Source organism: Tursiops truncatus, chromosome 5 (assembly GCF_011762595.2).
Source record: "Tursiops truncatus isolate mTurTru1 chromosome 5, mTurTru1.mat.Y, whole genome shotgun sequence".
NCBI lineage: Eukaryota > Metazoa > Chordata > Mammalia > Artiodactyla > Delphinidae > Tursiops > Tursiops truncatus.
Window position 1 is genome coordinate 114,434,607 of NC_047038.1, and position 19,373 is coordinate 114,453,979.

General features: G+C 39.7%; 1 protein-coding gene across 3 annotated transcripts in view; it reads right to left on the reverse strand.

The window, feature by feature from the left end:
• Nucleotides 1-19,373, reverse strand: part of GAB1 (GRB2 associated binding protein 1) — a 127,069-nt gene that overhangs the window by 9,891 nt on the left and 97,805 nt on the right. For 2 of the 3 annotated variants that reach the window (XM_033857333.2, XM_019926520.3), the window contains exons 4-9: nt 16,073-16,674; nt 14,557-14,642; nt 14,063-14,366; nt 6,236-6,325; nt 4,403-4,496; nt 2,566-2,689 (exon numbers count right to left, since the gene is read on the reverse strand). In XM_033857333.2, coding sequence (XP_033713224.1) covers nt 2,566-2,689; nt 4,403-4,496; nt 6,236-6,325; nt 14,063-14,366; nt 14,557-14,642; nt 16,073-16,674 — 1,300 coding nt within the window. The remainder of the gene's footprint in view (nt 1-2,565; nt 2,690-4,402; nt 4,497-6,235; nt 6,326-14,062; nt 14,367-14,556; nt 14,643-16,072; nt 16,675-19,373) is intronic. The other variant, XM_033857334.2, reaches the window with a different exon arrangement.

The window sequence follows — 19,373 nt, forward strand, 5'->3', positions numbered from 1 at the left end:
AATATTTTTATGTTTATTTACTATTTTGGGCAAAATAAAAGATTCTTTAGTATCTCAGAAAAGAATTACTTTTGTAATAAAAAAATTCATTTAACCACCTAAAGATGAAAATTGAGGGTAACATGTACTCCAAGGCAGCACTGAGGATTTACTTAGATTTTTTTTTTGCGGTGCGCGGGCCTCTCACTGCTGTGGCCCCTCCCGCTGTGGAGCACAGGCTCCGGATGCGCAGGCCCAGCGGCCATGGCTCACGGGCCCAGCCGCTCCGCGGCACAAGGGATCCTCCCGGACCGGGGCACGAACCCGCAGCCCCTGCATCGGCAGGCGGACCCTCAACCACTGCGCCACCAGGGAAGCCCTACTTAGTCTCTTACTAGAGTCTGTTTACTATAATGAAGAAAAAAAATTAAGTTAATAAAAATAATAAAACACTACTCATCAAATGGAAAAATTACAAACCCAGAAGTGAAAGTCAGTTAATAAAAATTGCCCTACCTTGAAACATTAGTGAAAATGTTATTGATATAGTTCGTTTATATTCTAATTCAGGATTGACATAAATATTTTAAATTATCTTATTCATTTTTGAATACTTTATGAATTTGATAATATTTTACAGTTAATTAGATCAAGCATCAAATCAGGCTTTTCAAATCACTTAATTTTGTTCCCTGACAAATGGTCATGAGAAATCTGTTTCTGCCTAAATTAAAAGACATAAATTCAATGAAAAAATAGGGCTTTATATATTGAATCTCTGAACAGAATTGTTTTAAAGAAAATAAAGTCACTAAAATGTCATTCATGCCAAATTTTGACATTAGATATTTGTTTATCATATGCTGCCTGGTTGTGCCCCATGATCTGTTCTCCCCTTTCCACCGGGAAGGGGGTTTTTAGCCAGGCCCACTGTCCCTCGGTACAAAAGCTACGGTTTCCAGTCCCTTTCGTGTTTATGTGGCCAGAGGCTAAGTCCTGGTCAACAGTTTGGACTCAGCAGTTTCTGGGAACCTTCTCTATGTGGCAATTGGGCTGCATCCTTTGCTTCTTCTTCCTTCCCTCCATTCTGCAGCCTGGAATGTGAATCTGCTGGCTGGAGCATCATCTTGTTCTATTGAGCCTGTGAGCCAGACGCAGGGGACAGCAGTCTGGAGAGCGGCAAGGGGCAAGGATCCCCGAGGGCTTCTGGAACAAAAAGCTGCCACAACAACCAGGGACTGACTCTCTGGAATTCTACATGAGAAAGAAATAAACGTCTGCCTTAAGGCCTTGTTATTTGCTTATTTTCTGTTACTCAGAGGGGATCCTAATGCCAACTGATACACTTATCTACTAAAAAGCAAATAACAGAGCAAGCAGTGTCTCTGGTTTGAGGGAAAGCAAAAGGAAAAGATTTTTAAAAAATTAAAATTGGCTTGTATTTTCAAACATCTGAAGTATTTTCTGGCAACTACCTGATTTCTGGGGAACATAATGCTTGCTACTATTACAAAATTCTTGGGCCTTGGGGTAATAACAGTCAGTCTGAAGTAAATCAGGTTTTAACAGGTCTTCTTTGATCTTTAAGCCCTACCTAAGGATGTACTACTGAAAGGTTATTAAAAACCCTCGGCATAAGACTGTTTCACTCTGAGTGCGCTGACGTGGGTCTGGAGAAATGCATTATAAAATGCTTCCAGTAAAAAGTTTTTTGAATAGTTTCAAAAGTGAAGTACATCTTAAAAGAAATATAACTGGAAAATTTTGTGATTTTTTTTTTTTTTGTTTTCCCGCTATGCGGGCCTCTCACTGTTGTGGCCTCTCCCGCTGCGGAGCACAGGCTCCAGATGCGCAGGCCCAGCGGCCATGGCTCACGGGCCCAGCCGCTCCGTGGCATGTGGGATCTTCCCGGACTGGGGCACGAACCCATGTCCCCTGCATCGGCAGGCGGACTCTCAACCACTGCACCACCAGGGAAGCCCAAATTTTGTGATTTTTAACTAACTTGTATCTGCTTTATAGATATTAATATTACACTTTGACCCTTTATTGGTTTTAGACTTGATGATGCTGTTTTTCAAAAGCATTTTTATATAAAGTTTTTTTTTTAATTTTTAAAATTTATTTTATTTTTGGCTGCGTTGGGTCTTCATTGCTGTGTGCGGGCTTTCTCTAGTTGTGGGGTGAGCTGGGGGTACTCTTTGTTGTGGTGCACGGGCTTCTGATTGCGGTGGCTTCTCTTGTTGCAGAGCACGGGCTCTAGGCGCATGGGCTTCAGCAGTTGTGGCACACGGGCTCTAGAGCGCAGGCTCAGTAGTTGTGGCGCATGGGCTCAGTTGCTCCGCGCATGTAGGATCTTCCCGGACCAGGGCTCAAACCTGTGTCCCCTGCATTGGCAGGCAGATTCTTAACCACTGCGCCACCAGGGAAGCCCCCAAAAGCATTTTTAAAAAGTTGTCTTTTATCCTTTTTCCTTAAGTAAAGAAAGATGGAAGGGTAAGGTGTATGGACTGGAAGAAAGGTCTAGTGTGAATGATTCAGAAGGGTTGCTCAGGAAGAGAGACGTTAAGAGAAGATTCTACTTACTGAGTCTTCACTGGACAGGTTTGGGTTCATGGGAACATAATTCTCTTCACTGTCATGTGAGTCGCTGCTTGAAGTCGTGCTGTGCACTGAATCTGGCCGGGGAGACATGGGAAACCTGGAGGAGCTGATTACAGAGATGACCATCACAAACACACACCCTGACCAAAATTTCTCAATTCGCTTTGAAAGTAAAAATGAGTGATAGTATACATTCTTCCAGAAACATTTATGCTCACAATCATTTATTGTATGCACTTATTACTGTACAATTTATCACACACATTCAAATGCACAACTAATATTTATAACTATTTGTAAAGGGATATTTTCTTTTTGAAAAACATTTTGATTTTTTTACACAATTCTGAAAGGTTACTTTCCATTTACGGTTATTACAAAATATTGGCTCTATTCCCCGTGTTGTACAATATATCCTTGAGCCTATCTTACACCCAAGATGAGCTCCCACTTATCTCGTAGTGGGAGGTAGTTTGTACCTCCCACTTCCCCACCCTATTTCCAGCCCCCCCCCCCCACCCCGCCACTGGTAACCACTAGCTTGTTCTCTATGTCTTCAAGTCTGCTTCTGTAAAGGGATATCTCTGAGCATCAAAGTACCTTCTGCAGGATAAAGAAGATGTGGCACATATATACAATGGAATATTACTCAGCCATAAAAAGAAACGAAATTGAGTTATTTGTAGTGAGGTGGATGGACCTAGAGTCTGTCATACAGAGTGAAGTAAGTCAGAAAGAGAAAGACAAATACTGCATGCTAACACATATATATGGAATCTAAAAAAAAAAAAAGTCATGAAGAACCTAGGGGCAAGACGGGAATAAAGACACAGACCTACTAGAGCATGGACTTGAGGACACGGGGAGGGGGAAGGGTAAGCTGGGACGCAGTGAGAGAGTGGCATGGACATATATACACTACCAAACGTAAAACAGATAGCTAGTGGGAAGCAGCCGCATAGCACAGGGAGATCAGTTCAGTGGTTTGTGACCACGTAGAGGGGTGGGATAGGGAGGGTGGGAGGGAGACGCAAGAGGGAGGAGATATGGGGATATATGTATAACTGATTCACTTTGTTATAAAGCAGAAACTAACACACCATTGTAAAGCAATTATACTGCAATAAAGATGTTTAAAAAAAACCAACAACAAAGTACCTTCTGCAGAACAACGAAAAAAGTATTGCTAGTGATGTGGAGGATAAGTAGAAAGACACAGATATAAAAAGGAAGATTTAAGAATTACTATTTAAAAAAACATATATATATATACACATACACACACACACAGATATATTCACACACGTACACATTCAACACAGGTTTGTAACTACAAACATTCTTTTCATTTCCACATATACATTTAAATGAATCTCCATTAAATAATCCCTACAAGAAACTACCGTATTTTCCAGAGCAGTAGTTCTCAGAAATTTCTAGCCTCATGAACCTTTCACACTCTTAAAATTTATTGAGAACCCCAAGGAACTTTGGTTAACATGGGTGATATCTACTGATATTTACCACATTACCCATAATAGAAAAAAATTTTAAAAGACAAGTGTACACAAATACATACACTATTAGCTGTCACAACGATAGCGTCCAATATTATGCCACCTCTGGAAAACTCCAGTGTACACTCATGAGAGAAGGAGAGTGGAAAAGCAAATGACATCTTAGTATATTCATGAAAATAGTTTTGACTTCACAGAACCCCAAAAAGGGAGGCTCCCCAGACCATCCTTTGGGAACCACTGTTCTAGTTACTCTCCATTATAATGCACAATCAAGCTAAGTATTTTAAACAAAGACTTACTCTCGAGCAAAACTCCTAGTGATGGGAGATCTTACTGGGGCTTGTAATTCTTCCCATTCTGGCAAAGGTTTTATTTCTAAAGGTGCTGGCTTGACTGAAACAAAAGAGAAAAAACAAAAGAGACTTTAGCATACAGAAATTTGGAAAACAAAACAAGACCCTCTTTCTACATCTCTATTTATACATTATAGCCACTGTACGCCTAGGACCAGCTTAGTTTCACACATGAAAAGAAGCACACTGATGTTATGTGATTTTTCCAAGGTCACACAGCTAAAAAATTAGTGGCAAAAGCTAAATCAGATAATGTTTCCTGACTGTTGACTGAAAGTCTAAATAAAACTCTATTATTACAACATGTTGCTTCTTAAGTAAATATTTTATGAATATAAACGATGAGAACAAGAAAGAGTAATGTGACCCAATTCCTTCATAGTTACTTGATTTATACTTTTCATTATTTCCTTATTTTATTTTTTTCACTAATTTTATCCTCAAACACGGACATTTAATTTTCTATGTAAAAACAGTCCTCGTCATCAACATTGAAGCATCATTTATACAACTATACATATAAAATGATGTTTAGGAAGCAATAAACACAAAACTTCGCCAAAACCAAAAATTGACAAAAAGAATTAATAACCAAATCTTTTAAATTAATTCAGGTCCAGTCTGGAACCAAATAAAACAAAGCAATAATTATATCTTTATACTCAAACTCTGCTCTGAGAAAAGGCCACAATTTAACAACTGTCTCAAATTTTTAGCTTAATTCAACCAACAATATCCTTTAACAAATTAAGTAAAAATAAATGCTAATGTTCCTATTAGCTTTATTTATAAGTTGTCTTTTCTTATTTACCCTATTATTGCAGTGGACAATTAATTACTCTGCCAGTATATATTCCACAGAGCTCTTCGCCCTTAAAGTAAGACTCAGTTTTCAGAAATTCATGACATGAGCAAAAGAACTTCAACAATATTATTTGTTAATATTCATTATATTTTAGGATACTATTTAAACATATTAGGTAAATATTTTAGTTACATGTCATCCTGCCACTCTAAAGAAAAAGTCTTCATTTTTTCCAGGCATCCCTCCTCTAGTCTTTGTGCATATATGTGTACATTGAATCAACCAAGTTATAATTACCTTCCAACTATAAAATAGGTAGTCATTTTAAAGGATTATGTAGATTCTCTGGGGTTTATGCCGAAGTATTTTTGGCAACTCAAATACAAAAAAATTCAATGAGATTTTCTGAAGGCTACGTTGATTTAAGTTTCAGTTAAAATAATTTTGCTCACCTATACACTTAAAATGGACATGTACAGAATGCTATGCTCACTTGCAAGTATTTCTTTAACTCTGATGTTTTCACTTTTTTTAAAACACAGAGGCTAAGAGCTGCTTAGCTGTCAAATTCCAAGTAATGGCATAAAATAATGAATCCATGGAAATGATTATATATTGTCTCAGAACAGAATATATACATTATACATAAGTACAGGAGACAACTGGAACTCACAAGCATCTCACAAGCTTAAAGAAAACACTCTATTGATGTCTAAAAGGTTAAAAGAATAATGCAAAAGGAAAAGACTGAATATCATATATTATCAAATATTTAACATGCTGCTGTTAATGGCATAACAAATATACTCGCTGTATATTATGGGAAGCATTCACTTTAGAAATTACGCGCTGGGAAGTTTTATTTACAACAAAGTAGTATTTAAGGCTCTTCTCCTTTACTTTTAAAGGAAATAACATCACAGAATACATAAATTCCCAACACCCCATCCAGCATGCGGTGCTAAAGTACATACCCTTTCTTCTTGTAGCAAAGTCACCTATGGTTTGTGAATCAGTTCGCTCTAAACCATGGGGTTTGGGTCTTAAAATTTTAGGACTTTGACCTAATTGGTAAAAAGAAGACTCTCTTAATATAATGTTATTTTTTTAATTGGAAAAAAAATGGATTCTGTAAAAAAGCAACAGAGCCCTGAGCAGACATGTTACATCTCAAAAGCATAAACAAAAGTTTGTTTGTGGAGACTATTTCAGTCTGGCTATGCATATCATTCATGCTCAATACCATGGGAACGCCGAAGCTGCATGCAACAACGTAATAAGCAAACTGTTATAAAAGATGGTAGGGTTTTAGTGGCATAACTTCTTGGTTAGTTGTTACCTTTATTTGGAGGAAGAGAGGAAAAACATGTGTCATGTTAGTTACTCTTCTAACATGCCTTAGAAAACTGGATCCAATAAAAAATTATAAAACCTCTCAGTCAGATCGCAAGTACATCTTTTCTTTGAAGTCTGGTGTCTCATACGAAAGTACCAAGGCCTACTTTCTTAACTTGATGGAGGTGTTTTAAAAACCTTAATCTGACTACTCCTTCACCACCTGAAAGCGCCCTTCTAGAGAAGTTCTATTGATACAATGTCTGCTACTCCAAAGTCAAAACCAAGACCAGCATTTCTTTTCCCTGAACACTCAGTGGTTGCCCCCGTGACACCATTTTGCAAGGATTAGATGTCTAGATTCTGGAACTGCTGACTGTCTAGCTTTAATTTGAGAATTGGAAAGTATAAATTCAGTTGCCATCTTTTTTTTTTTTTTTTCGTTTAATCTCTGTTATGTACTAGTACTGCTGAAAAGCCTTAAGAAAAGTACAGGTTTAATACCCAGCAGCTGGCCTCATACTTTTTCCCACTGGAAGCCTGGATGCCAGAGTAGCAATATCATTTCAATCAGGAATTTAAACTACTTCATTCTCAATGGCACCAAATTCTCTTTTTCCTTGGCATGTACAAAACTGAATTGACATCTATTAGATGGAAAATAATATTAGAGTTCGCTGATTTAATGCTGATCTCTAGCACCTTATTGACCAAAATCTACAAGTTCTGGAAAATGTGATTTTCTAGCTTATAAAACATGAAAATTTCCTAACTCTCTCAAGTACTCTCAAGGGTACTCCTTGGCACTCTTCACAGAAAGATACCGTATTAAGTGAATTTTTTAATAGTGCATTTATAAAATTTCCATGTATTTTCTACTCCATGCAAAACTTAAGCCTGAGTTTAGGACAAACGCCTCAAGGTGAAAATGTTGCCTTGAATTGAACCCAGTCGCTCAGGCATTTTGGTAGCTTCATTTCTTTGTTATTTTTACTGCCTGGCTCAATTTGACATTTATGCTCCAGACAGAAATGAAAGTGATACTCAAATGATGGCTCAGTATTACTTATGAGGAGAGAAAGGAAAAAAAGTCCAAGGTGTATGTACTTCTCCTCTGCTGCCTAGAGGCAAATACTGGAATGCTTCTCTAATTACTTAAGTGCCACAATAAAGGGTATGAGATAAGACTAAAGCAGAGGCAGCAAATGAACCAACTCCGGGGATACACTGATTCTCAAATTCTAAGAGTCAACAGTGTTAAATAACTCACTTGAGCCTCAGCTTTTAAATCCAAGACAGTTACAAGGAGGCTTCAGCTAGATTAGGTTTGAACAAAGAAAGCAACATGACGCATTTCTTTAGCAAAGAGCACCCCATTGTGCTTTAACCCTCAGGGGTTAAAACAATCTCACCCGGGGCTGTCAATCTCTGGATCATGTGATCTGCTCCCTCATTAGGAGCACAACTTGGTAAATCTTAACCTCTGGTTCAGATCTCCCCTAAGATCCTTATTGGCATACCTACAAAGTCACCCCACATGGAGGTTCTGTAGGCTTTCACACTGCATGTTCGAAATGGAATTTATCTTCTGGGACCCACCACACCTGCTTTGTTTCCTCTGTCTGCAGTTGCCATAGCAGATCTCTTAAGAGTTACTCTAGATTCCATGTTCTCTCTGATTTCCCTTTATCAATTTTACTTTCTATTTATAATGGCAATCGTTTGGCTTCCTTTTTTTAATGTGCACTGCACATACCTGGTTTGTTTTTCTGAAAGTGAACTCACACGGTATGACTAAATGACCTCCACTTACACTCCAAGTGGCCTCCAAACTTGTAAAAATCACTCACTCTAGGTCCCCAAGTGGAGGCAGCTATTTCGAGTCAGGACAGGGACTTTTGTTATGCCTTCCTGTCTGATCATCTCTAAAGCAAGGCATCAAGAACCCTAGGTTTGGAACACCGGGCAAAGCACTCTTTAAAGAAGATGCTGAAAAAAAGTGTGATTTTATAACAGTTTGCATTAAAAAATACCATTTTTCCCCTATGGTATCCTTAAATCTCAGAATGAGCTTTCTAGGGGCCGACCTGATTATGTTACTTGCCTACATAAAACCCTTTAATGGTGTTCTCAGAATAAAGCCCAAACTCATTAGCATGGATTATAAAACCCCCAGGAGCTGGCACCTGCCAGGCATTTGGCATTCGTTCCTGCATTCATACTTTCCTCCCTCCCACCCAAGACTGAGCCAGTCCCCTCTTTTTAAAGGATCTGGGTATGCTGTTTATTCTGATAGAAGATCCTCTATCATCATTTCATTGCCACTCACCCTCTGAGATTCTCCTCAGAGGAGACAGCCTGCAGGGCCAAGAGCTAACCTCAACCACAAGCCCCCTTCTGTGCTAATTATGATAATGTGTTTACTTTTCCACTTTCCCACTAAATGGGAGCTTCTTTAGAGAAGCCACCTGTCCTTCCTTGGGTTTCCAGACCCCAGACCTATCAGAGGGTACATCCTATAACTGGGAGGCCCTTCAATCTGTTTTGATGAGCTGCGGTTCTCTTAAAGCATAATCTGATGGTGGTGTTTAATCTGATCAATGTCATAACTTTGTGTTTGCCTTTGAAGGAAAAAAAAGAAAAAAAGCAACTGAATGTTGTTTCAAAAGTTGATCATTCCAGATATGGTCAAGGCAGTCATACGAGGTCATGCTTCAAAGAAGCAGATGCAGTCCTTTTTGAAAAGTCCATACACGATTATTATTTTAATAGGTATTGCTTACATAAATTCAACTCAAAGTGGAAAATTTATTTTCTCTATCATTATAGGTCTAACTTAGCCTAAATTATTCACTTATCTGAAGTTTCACAGATGATGCTACTATTTCCAGTAGGCATCTCAGAAATCAAGAAAGAAGAAAAATAATTCACATTATTATCCTCTGCTAATTCCAAGGAGTAATCAAGGTAGCACACTGAAAAACTTTTACACTTGTTTGAATAGTCTCATTGTATAAAGGGGACTATAATAATGACAATTATATTGGAAGGTCAGGAATATTTGGGTAAAAAAACCCGCACGTAGAGGCTGTGCTGTAAAAACGTACTCTGTACTCATTTCCTTTAAACTGTAACCACCAACCCAAAAAATCTGACTTGAGAGTCAAACTTTAATACTTGTTTATTAAAATCTAGCTATATTTACTGGTATCATTTATCCATCTTCCAAACATTTATTATAGTATAAAAGTAGTTTTTCAAAAGCATGTTAATTTTATTATTATTTTTTTTTTGGCGGTACGTGGGCCTCTCACTGTTGTGGCCTCTCCCATTGCGGAGCACAGGCTCCGGACGCGCAAGCTCAGCGGCCACGGCTCACGGGCCCAGCCGCTCCGCAGCATGTGGGATCTTCCCGGACCGGGGCATGAACCCGTGGTCCCTTGCATCGGCAGGCGGACTCTCAACCACTGCGCCACCAGGGAAGCCCAAAAGCATGTTAATTTTTAATCGCTTTCAAAAAACTTCTTTAGAAGCTCTCTTGAGCAAATATTTATAGCAAAGATACCAAAAAGATCCACCTAGGGAAGCTCCTCGATTGGTTTTCTGGATCCTTCCTATAGCAAAGCGAAGATCCAGCAGGACCTGAAGATATTTTAACCAAATGAACATACGAAAACACCAGAAGTAACCTCGCACTGCTTTTTTAAAACCAATACAATAACTAATGGTCAGATCTACTGCAGAAAGCCATGAATGGACAAAGCCAAACAAAACAAAATATAAAGACCGTATATCTGAGGCTTGAACAGCTGCTATATCACGTTAGAAAGAGAGTGAATGGGCCCAGTTAAATGCACAGATGAAATCTGGTAGATTTATGCAAGGACTTACTTTAAGAGAAATCACAATATCTTACAGAAATGTCCCAAACTTTACAAAGTTGCTTTTCCATTAAAATATAAAAGTTTCAGTTGAAGTAATCAAAACAGAATTTGTCCTGCATTTCCAATGACTCATCTGCCTACCTAATATTTAACACAGTACATGTAAATTATGATTTTCTCCTCTGTTAATATACACAAGATACGGTTCAGGACAAATACTATTGTGACAGAAATAGTATGGGTGAAAATATAGCTACCACAGTTGGGTGACTGGGTAAAGTGTCCATGAAAATACATTGAATGTAAGTGTTTAAAACATGCACGTATTTCTGCAGCTTCAATTACTCAGAAGTATTTGAAAAACTCATGCGTACTACTAACTACAGCAGCTGACATCTATAATTGGGGGTATAAACAAGACTAGAATGTCACTCATTTATTGTAGACCCTTCCCAAGAAGACGATCACAGAAACCAGTTATACTGGGTGTTGAGTTAGTTATATTGAGTTTTAGAACTAATCAAGCCATATTTTATAGAATAAGGTTTGCTTATTATGAGGTTTAGTTAATAAGAGATACTAGAACAATAGACAGACTCATGTATCTGATGTCACAAAATTTGAAATGAAAACAGACTCATCAGATGCGAGCACCATGAGAAGAATTTCAGGACGAAATAAGACATCTGTTTTACGGTTTAAGTTTTTATGGATAAACTTTGCTCCAAGATCTGAATTTGGGTTTTAAAATGTTTTTCTCGAATAGCTATAACTTTCTAAAGTGACTTGACAAAGTTTGCCTTGCAATATTAGATACTTTCCCATGCCTTCTCTTGTATCATTTATTTTAAAAAGTAGAGGAATAAGAAAAGCAACCCACCCCCCTTTTTTTTTTTATAACTAAGACTTTAAGTAACTTCTTTACTGTTTTGCTAAACCTATTATTCTCCTTGAATTTGCCAAAAACTATGTGGAAATTTTATTCTGGGTGCTTTTTCAGTTCATTTTGTATCTAAGCAATGATACCAAATCAGTAATCTGGCCCATGAGCTCAAGATTGTCTTTCAATAGCTCAGTTAATTTTTTAAAGACTAAACAGAATCTCCAAAAGTAACCAAGGAACCTACTTTGTTCTGTTCTACAGTAGGGTCGCCATTGGTTGGTTTAGAGGACTAGGACAGTCTCTCATGTACTAGAATATATAGTACTTTCACTATATATTTACATAGGGAGGTTTAATTATGCAATATACATGATGTATAATACACATGCCATTTTATTATGCTGCCTACGTAAAATAACATATACTACAATATGGGGGTACGTGAACTCTGTCAGACCTAGATGATACTAAAAGCATTTCATTACGATCCTAAAACTTTCCAACATGTAAATAGGGACCTTTTCTGATTCTGCATTGCGCTTACCACGTGAAACCATTAACTGTGAAATATACTGGGAATTTTCAAACTGTGTTAAGCAGATCCTGAAGGGAGGAAGGAGAGGCAGGGGAGCAAAGCCGCAAGGACTCAGAGCTCCATGCATCACCCACAGCACACCATGACCATATTTATGTGGGGACCTCAAGATATAAAACGGTTACGTTTGGTGTCAAAAACTAGCGATCTGCTGCCAACATGCGTTAATTACAGGAAAAGAAGGAGAGAACCAGTTTCACATTAAAATGAGGGTTTCGATGTTTCACGGACTTCCTGACACTTGTATCTTAATCCTTCCACCCTCTGTGGGCTCAATTATAAACCTATACATGTCCAAACATACTTTTGTGTGTTGTATGCAAAGAAGAAAATGACGAGGGATGTCTAAATAGATTTAAAAACAAATGAGGACCAAGAGAAACAAAAGGAAAAGTTATCACCTAAAAAGCCTGGGATGCTCACACTGTTTCTAAAATAGCCAGCCCTGATCATGGCTCTGCTGCTGGGGCCTCTGGGGTGACCGGGGGTGCGACCATCCTTCCAGCTATCCGAGCAAAGGTGAGCCCTTGACCCAACAGCAACCAACACGTGGGCTCGCCTGCAATCTACAATCTGTCTTGTGGCCTGATGTGGACAGACAAAGGAGACCAATCAAACTTTCGCTGAGCGATCTGGAGTGAGTCAATAATGAACAAGGCAATTAACAGCAGGCGTGGAAGCTGCGAGGGCCCATAAAAAAGGAGGCACGGGGCGGAATCGAGGCCACGCAGGGGCATCAGAGGCCAAAGCTCTCTGACAGCAGAAAGCCGGAAAGTAGAGGATGCAGCGTAAAAGAAAACAGGAAAGAAGGAAAGAATGTGAGGGAGAGCAAAGCAGGATCAAAGAGTTTCCAGAGGACAGAAATGCAGGGAGAGCAGGACAAAGTGACAGCCTCCTAGGAGTGTCTCAGTTGCCGCTAACGTTCTCTTTTCATTTACTTTCTTAAAAGCAAAACAAAACAAAACTCATTTTCTTAAGATACTCTGAGTCTCGGTCTCTGTCCCCCACACTGGGAACTTAATTAGAATGACTATTAATGATCCAAGCCCAGGTTAATGAGAAATTGACACAAACATCACATGCTTTTTAAAAACAGCTACATAGAGCATACGAGACTCTTCAAATGTGCTGAATTCCCCAGAAATTGTGCCACGCATCTCACAGCCAATACACTAACTTACTTGGTTGTCGAGATTCAATCACACTTGCAGCCTGCGGCAACACAGCTGGCTGGCTGGGGTTTAACCACTTGAACCCAAATTTCAAAAACTTGGGTACATATTACCAGACTGGCTGAAAAGTTTCTTTTACACTGAGTTCTTAACCAACCATGCCACCTTAGACTTTAATGTTACTTATGAAGGCCAGTATGAAAGAATAGACTAGAAGCATTTGTTTACACCCCAGCAAAGGCAGAATCATTTTTAAAAAGTTGTTATATGCACAGAATGCAAAGAGTATACAAGCAACCTTACTGATCTTAAAGAATCATGGCAAGTGCACTAATAATCTCAAGTCTGATTTGATATTAAATACTCTGGAGGAGAGGTTACGAAAGACCAGCCAAAGACCATATCTAGCTTGTAAAAGTCTGTGGTACGGTCTGCAATGTTTTGTTTTTTTTTAAATAATTAAACTAGCTGGTAGAACTTAAAAATCAAAAGAAAATACATATAAAAACCCCCAAATTTTTGACTTCTTTTGATAATCAGAAGATTTTCCTCTAGGGGGCCCATATTAGCTTCACAAGTCCACAAAGGATTGTAGCCAGGCAGTAATTAGTGACTCCATTTGGCCGGGCCAAGGGCATTCCAGTCTCTCCTAATTATCTCCTGTTGCTTGCCAATCCTTGTGAATAGTTTAGTTTGTAACCTCTGCTCCAGAGATAGGAGTCTTAAAAAAATTTCACCTGGGCATCAACATATGACATAATAATTATTAATCTATACACAGCACTACTACTTTACTTAAACAAGCTGGTAACTTAGGTAATATGAAATACTTCTGAATTTCTAGTCCCGATTCTGTTTTGGATTTAACGACAGTTAAATGCAGATCTCAGCTGGCAACCCCCGGCCCTTTTACCATGCCACGCTCTCCTTACCTTTTCTGTCTGGCTTGAGGTTCCGATCCACGGGGGGTGGTTCACAGTCTGCAACAGGAACTGGCCTTCTAGGGGGGGTCTTCGGGCTGGACCTGAAGCCCATATGAGCGGGAGGAGGCACTTGCATTCCAAATGAAGAAAAATCAAATGTCCCGGGAGTCATTGGCACATAATTTGCTTCCTGAATTGGTTCCGTGAAACTGCTGGAATGTTGTCGTGGAGGAGAGTTGGGATTCATGGGGACATAATTTTCATCCAGTTCTTCGCTTGATACACTCCCCACTGTCAATACATTTTTGATTTTCTAAAACACACATACATTTCTTTTAATAAAGAAGAACTACTGTCAAACAGGAAAACACAATTGTAAGTTATGCCTATTCACGTGGATCTGAAGGGACTTTTTTTCAGGATCTCATTTAGTCTCAGGGTCCTAAGTGCGAAGGTTTTGACAATGAAATACACTTGATGATGCCAAGGTCAACTATACTTACAAAGTGGTTGTGGAAGCCTTCGAGTGAACTAGATCTATCAGTTGGAAATGTTCGTGGAATATCATAGCAGTCTTGAGAACTAGCATCTAAAACAGAGAACAAACTATCAATATTTCTCCCCATCTTTGCCAGTTCCCAGAGTAATCAGGAATGACCTTCTCTCTCTCTCTTCATATATGCATGCATGCACACACACAGATCTTAAAAAGGATGCTCACAGAATAACATCTTGAACTGAAACATTAAGCCACTAGAAAATGCAGACATTTATTCATATGCTAACCAGTAGCAGTATTTTTTTTTTTTGCGGTACACAGGCCTCTCACTGTTGTGGCCTCTCCCGCTGCGGAGCACAGGCTCCGGACGTGCAGGCCCAGCGGCCATGGCTCACAGGCCCAGCCGCTCCGTGGCATGTGGGATCTTCCCGGACCAGGGCACGAACCCATGTCCCCTATATCAGCAGGCAGACTCTCAACCACTGCGCCACCAGGGAAGCCCCAGTACCAGTATTTGATTATGACAGTGAGATGGGTTATTTAAAGATGGAGAAAAGAAATACTTCTGTTTTCTTATCTTTTGCACCCTTGGGTATAACTTATATCTCACTAACTTATAACCACCTCAAGATACATTACAGCCATTTCGAGAAAGAAGTTAGAAATTGGTGTTGAATGGCTAAATAAGTATTGACATAAGTACCATCCACAAGGCATCAAATCTTTAACTTCTTTAGAACAGCTGGATAACTCTACCACAAAATCTAGAAGTGTCAGATGTAGTTTTTAGGGTGGGTGCCTTTTAAACTTGGGCTTTTTATTTTCAGGACTTTAGGACCCTCAGAGGCTAACCCAGACTCAATTTTTCTCCTCTCAAAAGTCTATAACTTTTGGCAGGCTCTAGGAAGATGGTACAGGAGTCAGTGAAGTGGCTAAGGGGTAAGGGGAGAGAAGATTCAGAGCTTTAAAAATAAATAAAATCAAACAAACAAAAAGCAGAATGACCTGATTGCAACTGAATATCACCTGGTAGACATAACGTAAAAACCGTTGATCTGGGAAGGAAGGAAACAGAGCCCAACAGATGTGACACAGAAGCGGCCGTAATAGGACACAAATACGGGAAAGGGTATGACTGGGAAAGGCTTTGCGGCTGGTCCATTTCCTGTGCCTCTTCCCCATCGGGTCTGCTCACCCAGGATGTAGAGGAAGTGAGAGAGAGTGGTGCACACTCCCTGAGGCAGGGAAGCATTACTAAGGCCATACTTCTTAGGGATGAAAATCTCCTCGTCTTTCTCCCTTCCACCACAACATGTACACAGGCACACGCTGCCTGCACAAACACACTTCCTGGGATCTACTGAGGCTCTGACAGCTTCGCTACCCGAGTGGGTAACTGCAGCGCTGAAGAAAAAAGGGACTGCCATTTAATGTCACACTAAGCGTCCAAGAACAAATACTCAGAAAAAGAGATTTTCTATCATTAACCTCTAAGCCAGGAAAAGCCAACTGGAGCTGACCTTTTCGCAATTTGTTCAAATCCACAGTGGAAATGGTATTACTACGGGACGGTGGCACCCCTGCTGTCGGGATACAGTAACTACTGTCAGTGTCAGAGGCTGTGCGTGTGATGCTACACGTGTCCACAGGAGATCGGTCATGAGCCGGATGCGGTTTCGGTGGCCGAGGCGGAGGAATATCTGGAATAGTGTCTAGCTTTGACGTCTGCCCCAAGGTTCCTTCTGGAAATGTTCGTGGAATCTGATAAGTATTACCAGGTGTTGGAGGAATGTCATAACTAATAGATACATGCCTCATTTGAGGCTCTACACTCGAGGTCCCGGATGGGGTATTAAAAACATAGAGCTCTCCGTCGGCTTCGGTACTTGAAGGAGACACCTTTGGTAAGACGTCATGGGAGTGACTTCTGGGCAGGTTATAAAGGCTGGAGTCTACGGAAATGGATGCAGCCCGAGACGGTGGAGAGTCATACATCATCTGCTGCTGGAAAAAGCCATTCACTCCATGTTTGCTCTGGGAGGAAGCAGGATTTTTATGAGAAGGGACGTTATCATTGCAGTCTGTCTCCGAAGGGGTGGATTTTGCAGAATCAGCATGCGTTCTAAATAAAAATTGTTAATGACAGAAAACACGGTGAAGACCGAAGACTACATTTTAATAAATATATTTCTAGCTTAGCAATCAAACTCCATGGTTTTTTCATTCAAGTTTTTGGGTGTGTGACCCATCTGATTGAAAGCGCAAATGTTCCTGAGTTTTTATGATTATACACCAGATAACAAAACCGCCACCACAAAACCAAAAGCATTCTCCCTAATCTTGTTCTGTACCTGTCCACACCCCCCAACTCCACCTGGTAAGTCCACACGTAAAACCACAATCCCTGAAGCACTGTAATTAGAAAGGTACAAAACTTGGAGGAAGGTAAATGATTAAGGCACAAGACACCAGGAAAAGCACTTCCTCTGAAAAGCATGCAAAAACCTCGTGCCAACAGTTTATCAAGGCGATCCATTGCTCTTTAGCCCACCTGTGGCAACTCTGTTGTTCTGATAAATGAAAAGTCTAATGATTACCTGGTATTGAATAAATTCAATGTGATCTACAAGGAGGTGGCAACTTGATAGGTTTTGTGTATCTTCTTTTCTATTTATTTTCTTTAACAAATATTTAGCCAATACTATGAAAAGAATCAAAATACAAAGCAAGGAGTTAGCCAACTCCAAACAATAATTCACCTTGAGAAATCTCATTAGAGTGTATTTTACGCTTTGGGTACATTTTTGATCTCTGTATTTTGTGGTATCACGAAATTTGGGAATAAGTCAAAATGAAGCTACCAATACCCGAACGCTGGTCCTCCCTTAATGCTAAACAAGATACCTTAACTACCTATGTGTGTTGTCCAAAGTCCTGTAGGAATTTAAACTCAATATTTAAAACAAATAACTTGTGACAGTTTTTTTTTTTAAGGGCACATCTCTCTGATTTCTTGGTAACATCTGGCGCTGTGTATCGCATTTATTCACTGAAACTCTCCCCCGCGAGTATCCGAGGACCTTTATTGCAATATCCTGACTTTCCTTCTTCCTCACTGATTATGCCCTTGTTTCATTGACTGCCTCTTTCTTCCTGTCTCTCCAACCTGGAAATGGCCAACAGAAATCAGTCCTCTAAGTCTTTACAGCACACACCATTAAAAACTCCTCCTTTCCCGTTAACTTCCCTTTCTACTGAATGCTGACAACTGCTATCTTCTCACCAAACTCCGAGTCCTGTATTTACAAACGGTTCAAACGTATTGCTACTTGGTTATCCCAGTGTTCCCTTGCTCATGTGTACCAAACTAAACTCAACTTACTTCTCACATTGGTGGTCCTTTCTGACTTGCCATGAAATGTCTTTATCCCAGATTCTCTAAACTCAAAATCGAATCAACTTTGATTCATTCTCTTTGATCACCACCATCACTTGGGCACAAAGTCCTTCTTTCTAGCCAAGCGCCCATTCCCCGACTCTGTTCCCACTGTTACCACCCCAAGTTCAGGTCCGTATCTCTGCTGAGATCTACACCACGGACCCCTCCCTCAGCAAACTTCTTTCCTCTAGTTTCTCCCTCTTCCAATCTATCATACCATCCATAGGACCAGGACTGCTAGAAGATCAATATTTCCAAAACGTGGTTTTCAGGTCACTCACCTATTCAGAGAAAGTCCCTTTAAGGGTTCCTACAGGCTGTAGGAACTACAAAAAAGCCTGCAAACAACTCCCCTGGGCACTGAGGCTACTCCTCCTATGAGGCATCTCACCCTCCCTCTCAAAAACACTTGCACTGACCTTTCTAGGAATTTCTAACACATATTCTAAAATTTGTACTTGATTTAATTCAAACGTGAAGTTAAGAAGAAGCTAGAAGTACAATGAGTACTAAGTTCCCTGTCTTTGACTAGCTTAGAGTGTAGTGGAGAATACATAAAATTATTAAGCTATTTCCAATTCTGTGATACTGGGCTGGCCAAAAGGTTCGTTCCGTTTTTTCCGTAAGATGGTTCTAGTAGCACTTAGTTGTCTTTAACTTCGTTTGAAACAGTTTTGTTAGATTGTATGTGACAGCTGTCATATCAGCGTGCATTTTAAAAAAAAAGACTTATCAAAATTGGTGAACTTTTCTGTAGCCATTTTAATATTGAAAATGGAAGGAAAAAGCAACATTTTCAGCATATTATGCTTTATTCTTTCAAGAAAGGTAAAAATGCAACTGAAACACAAAGAAAGATTTGTGTAGTGTATGGGGAAGGTGCTATGACTGATCGAATGTGTCGAAAGTGGTTTGCGAAGTTTTGTGCTGGAGATTTCTCACTGGGCTATGCTCCACAGTCAGGTAGACCAGCTGAAGTTGAGAGCGATCAAATTGAGACATTAACTGAGAACAATCAACATTATACCACGTGGGAGACAGCTGACGTACTCAAAATATCCAAATCAAGCATTGAAAATCATTTGCACCAGCTTGGTTATGTTTTAATCGCTTTGAGGTCTGGATTCCACATAAATTAAATGTAGAAAACCTTCTTGACCTATTTCCACATGCGATTCTCTACTTAAACGTAATGAATACGTTCCGTTTTTAAAACAAATTGTGACGGGTGATGGAAAGTGGATACTGTACAATAATGTGAAACGGTAGAGAGCGTGGGGCAAGCGAAATGAACCACCACCAAGCACACCAAAGGCCAGTATTCATGCAAAGAAGGTGATGTTGTGTATATGGTGGGATTGGAAGGAAGTCCTCTGTTATGA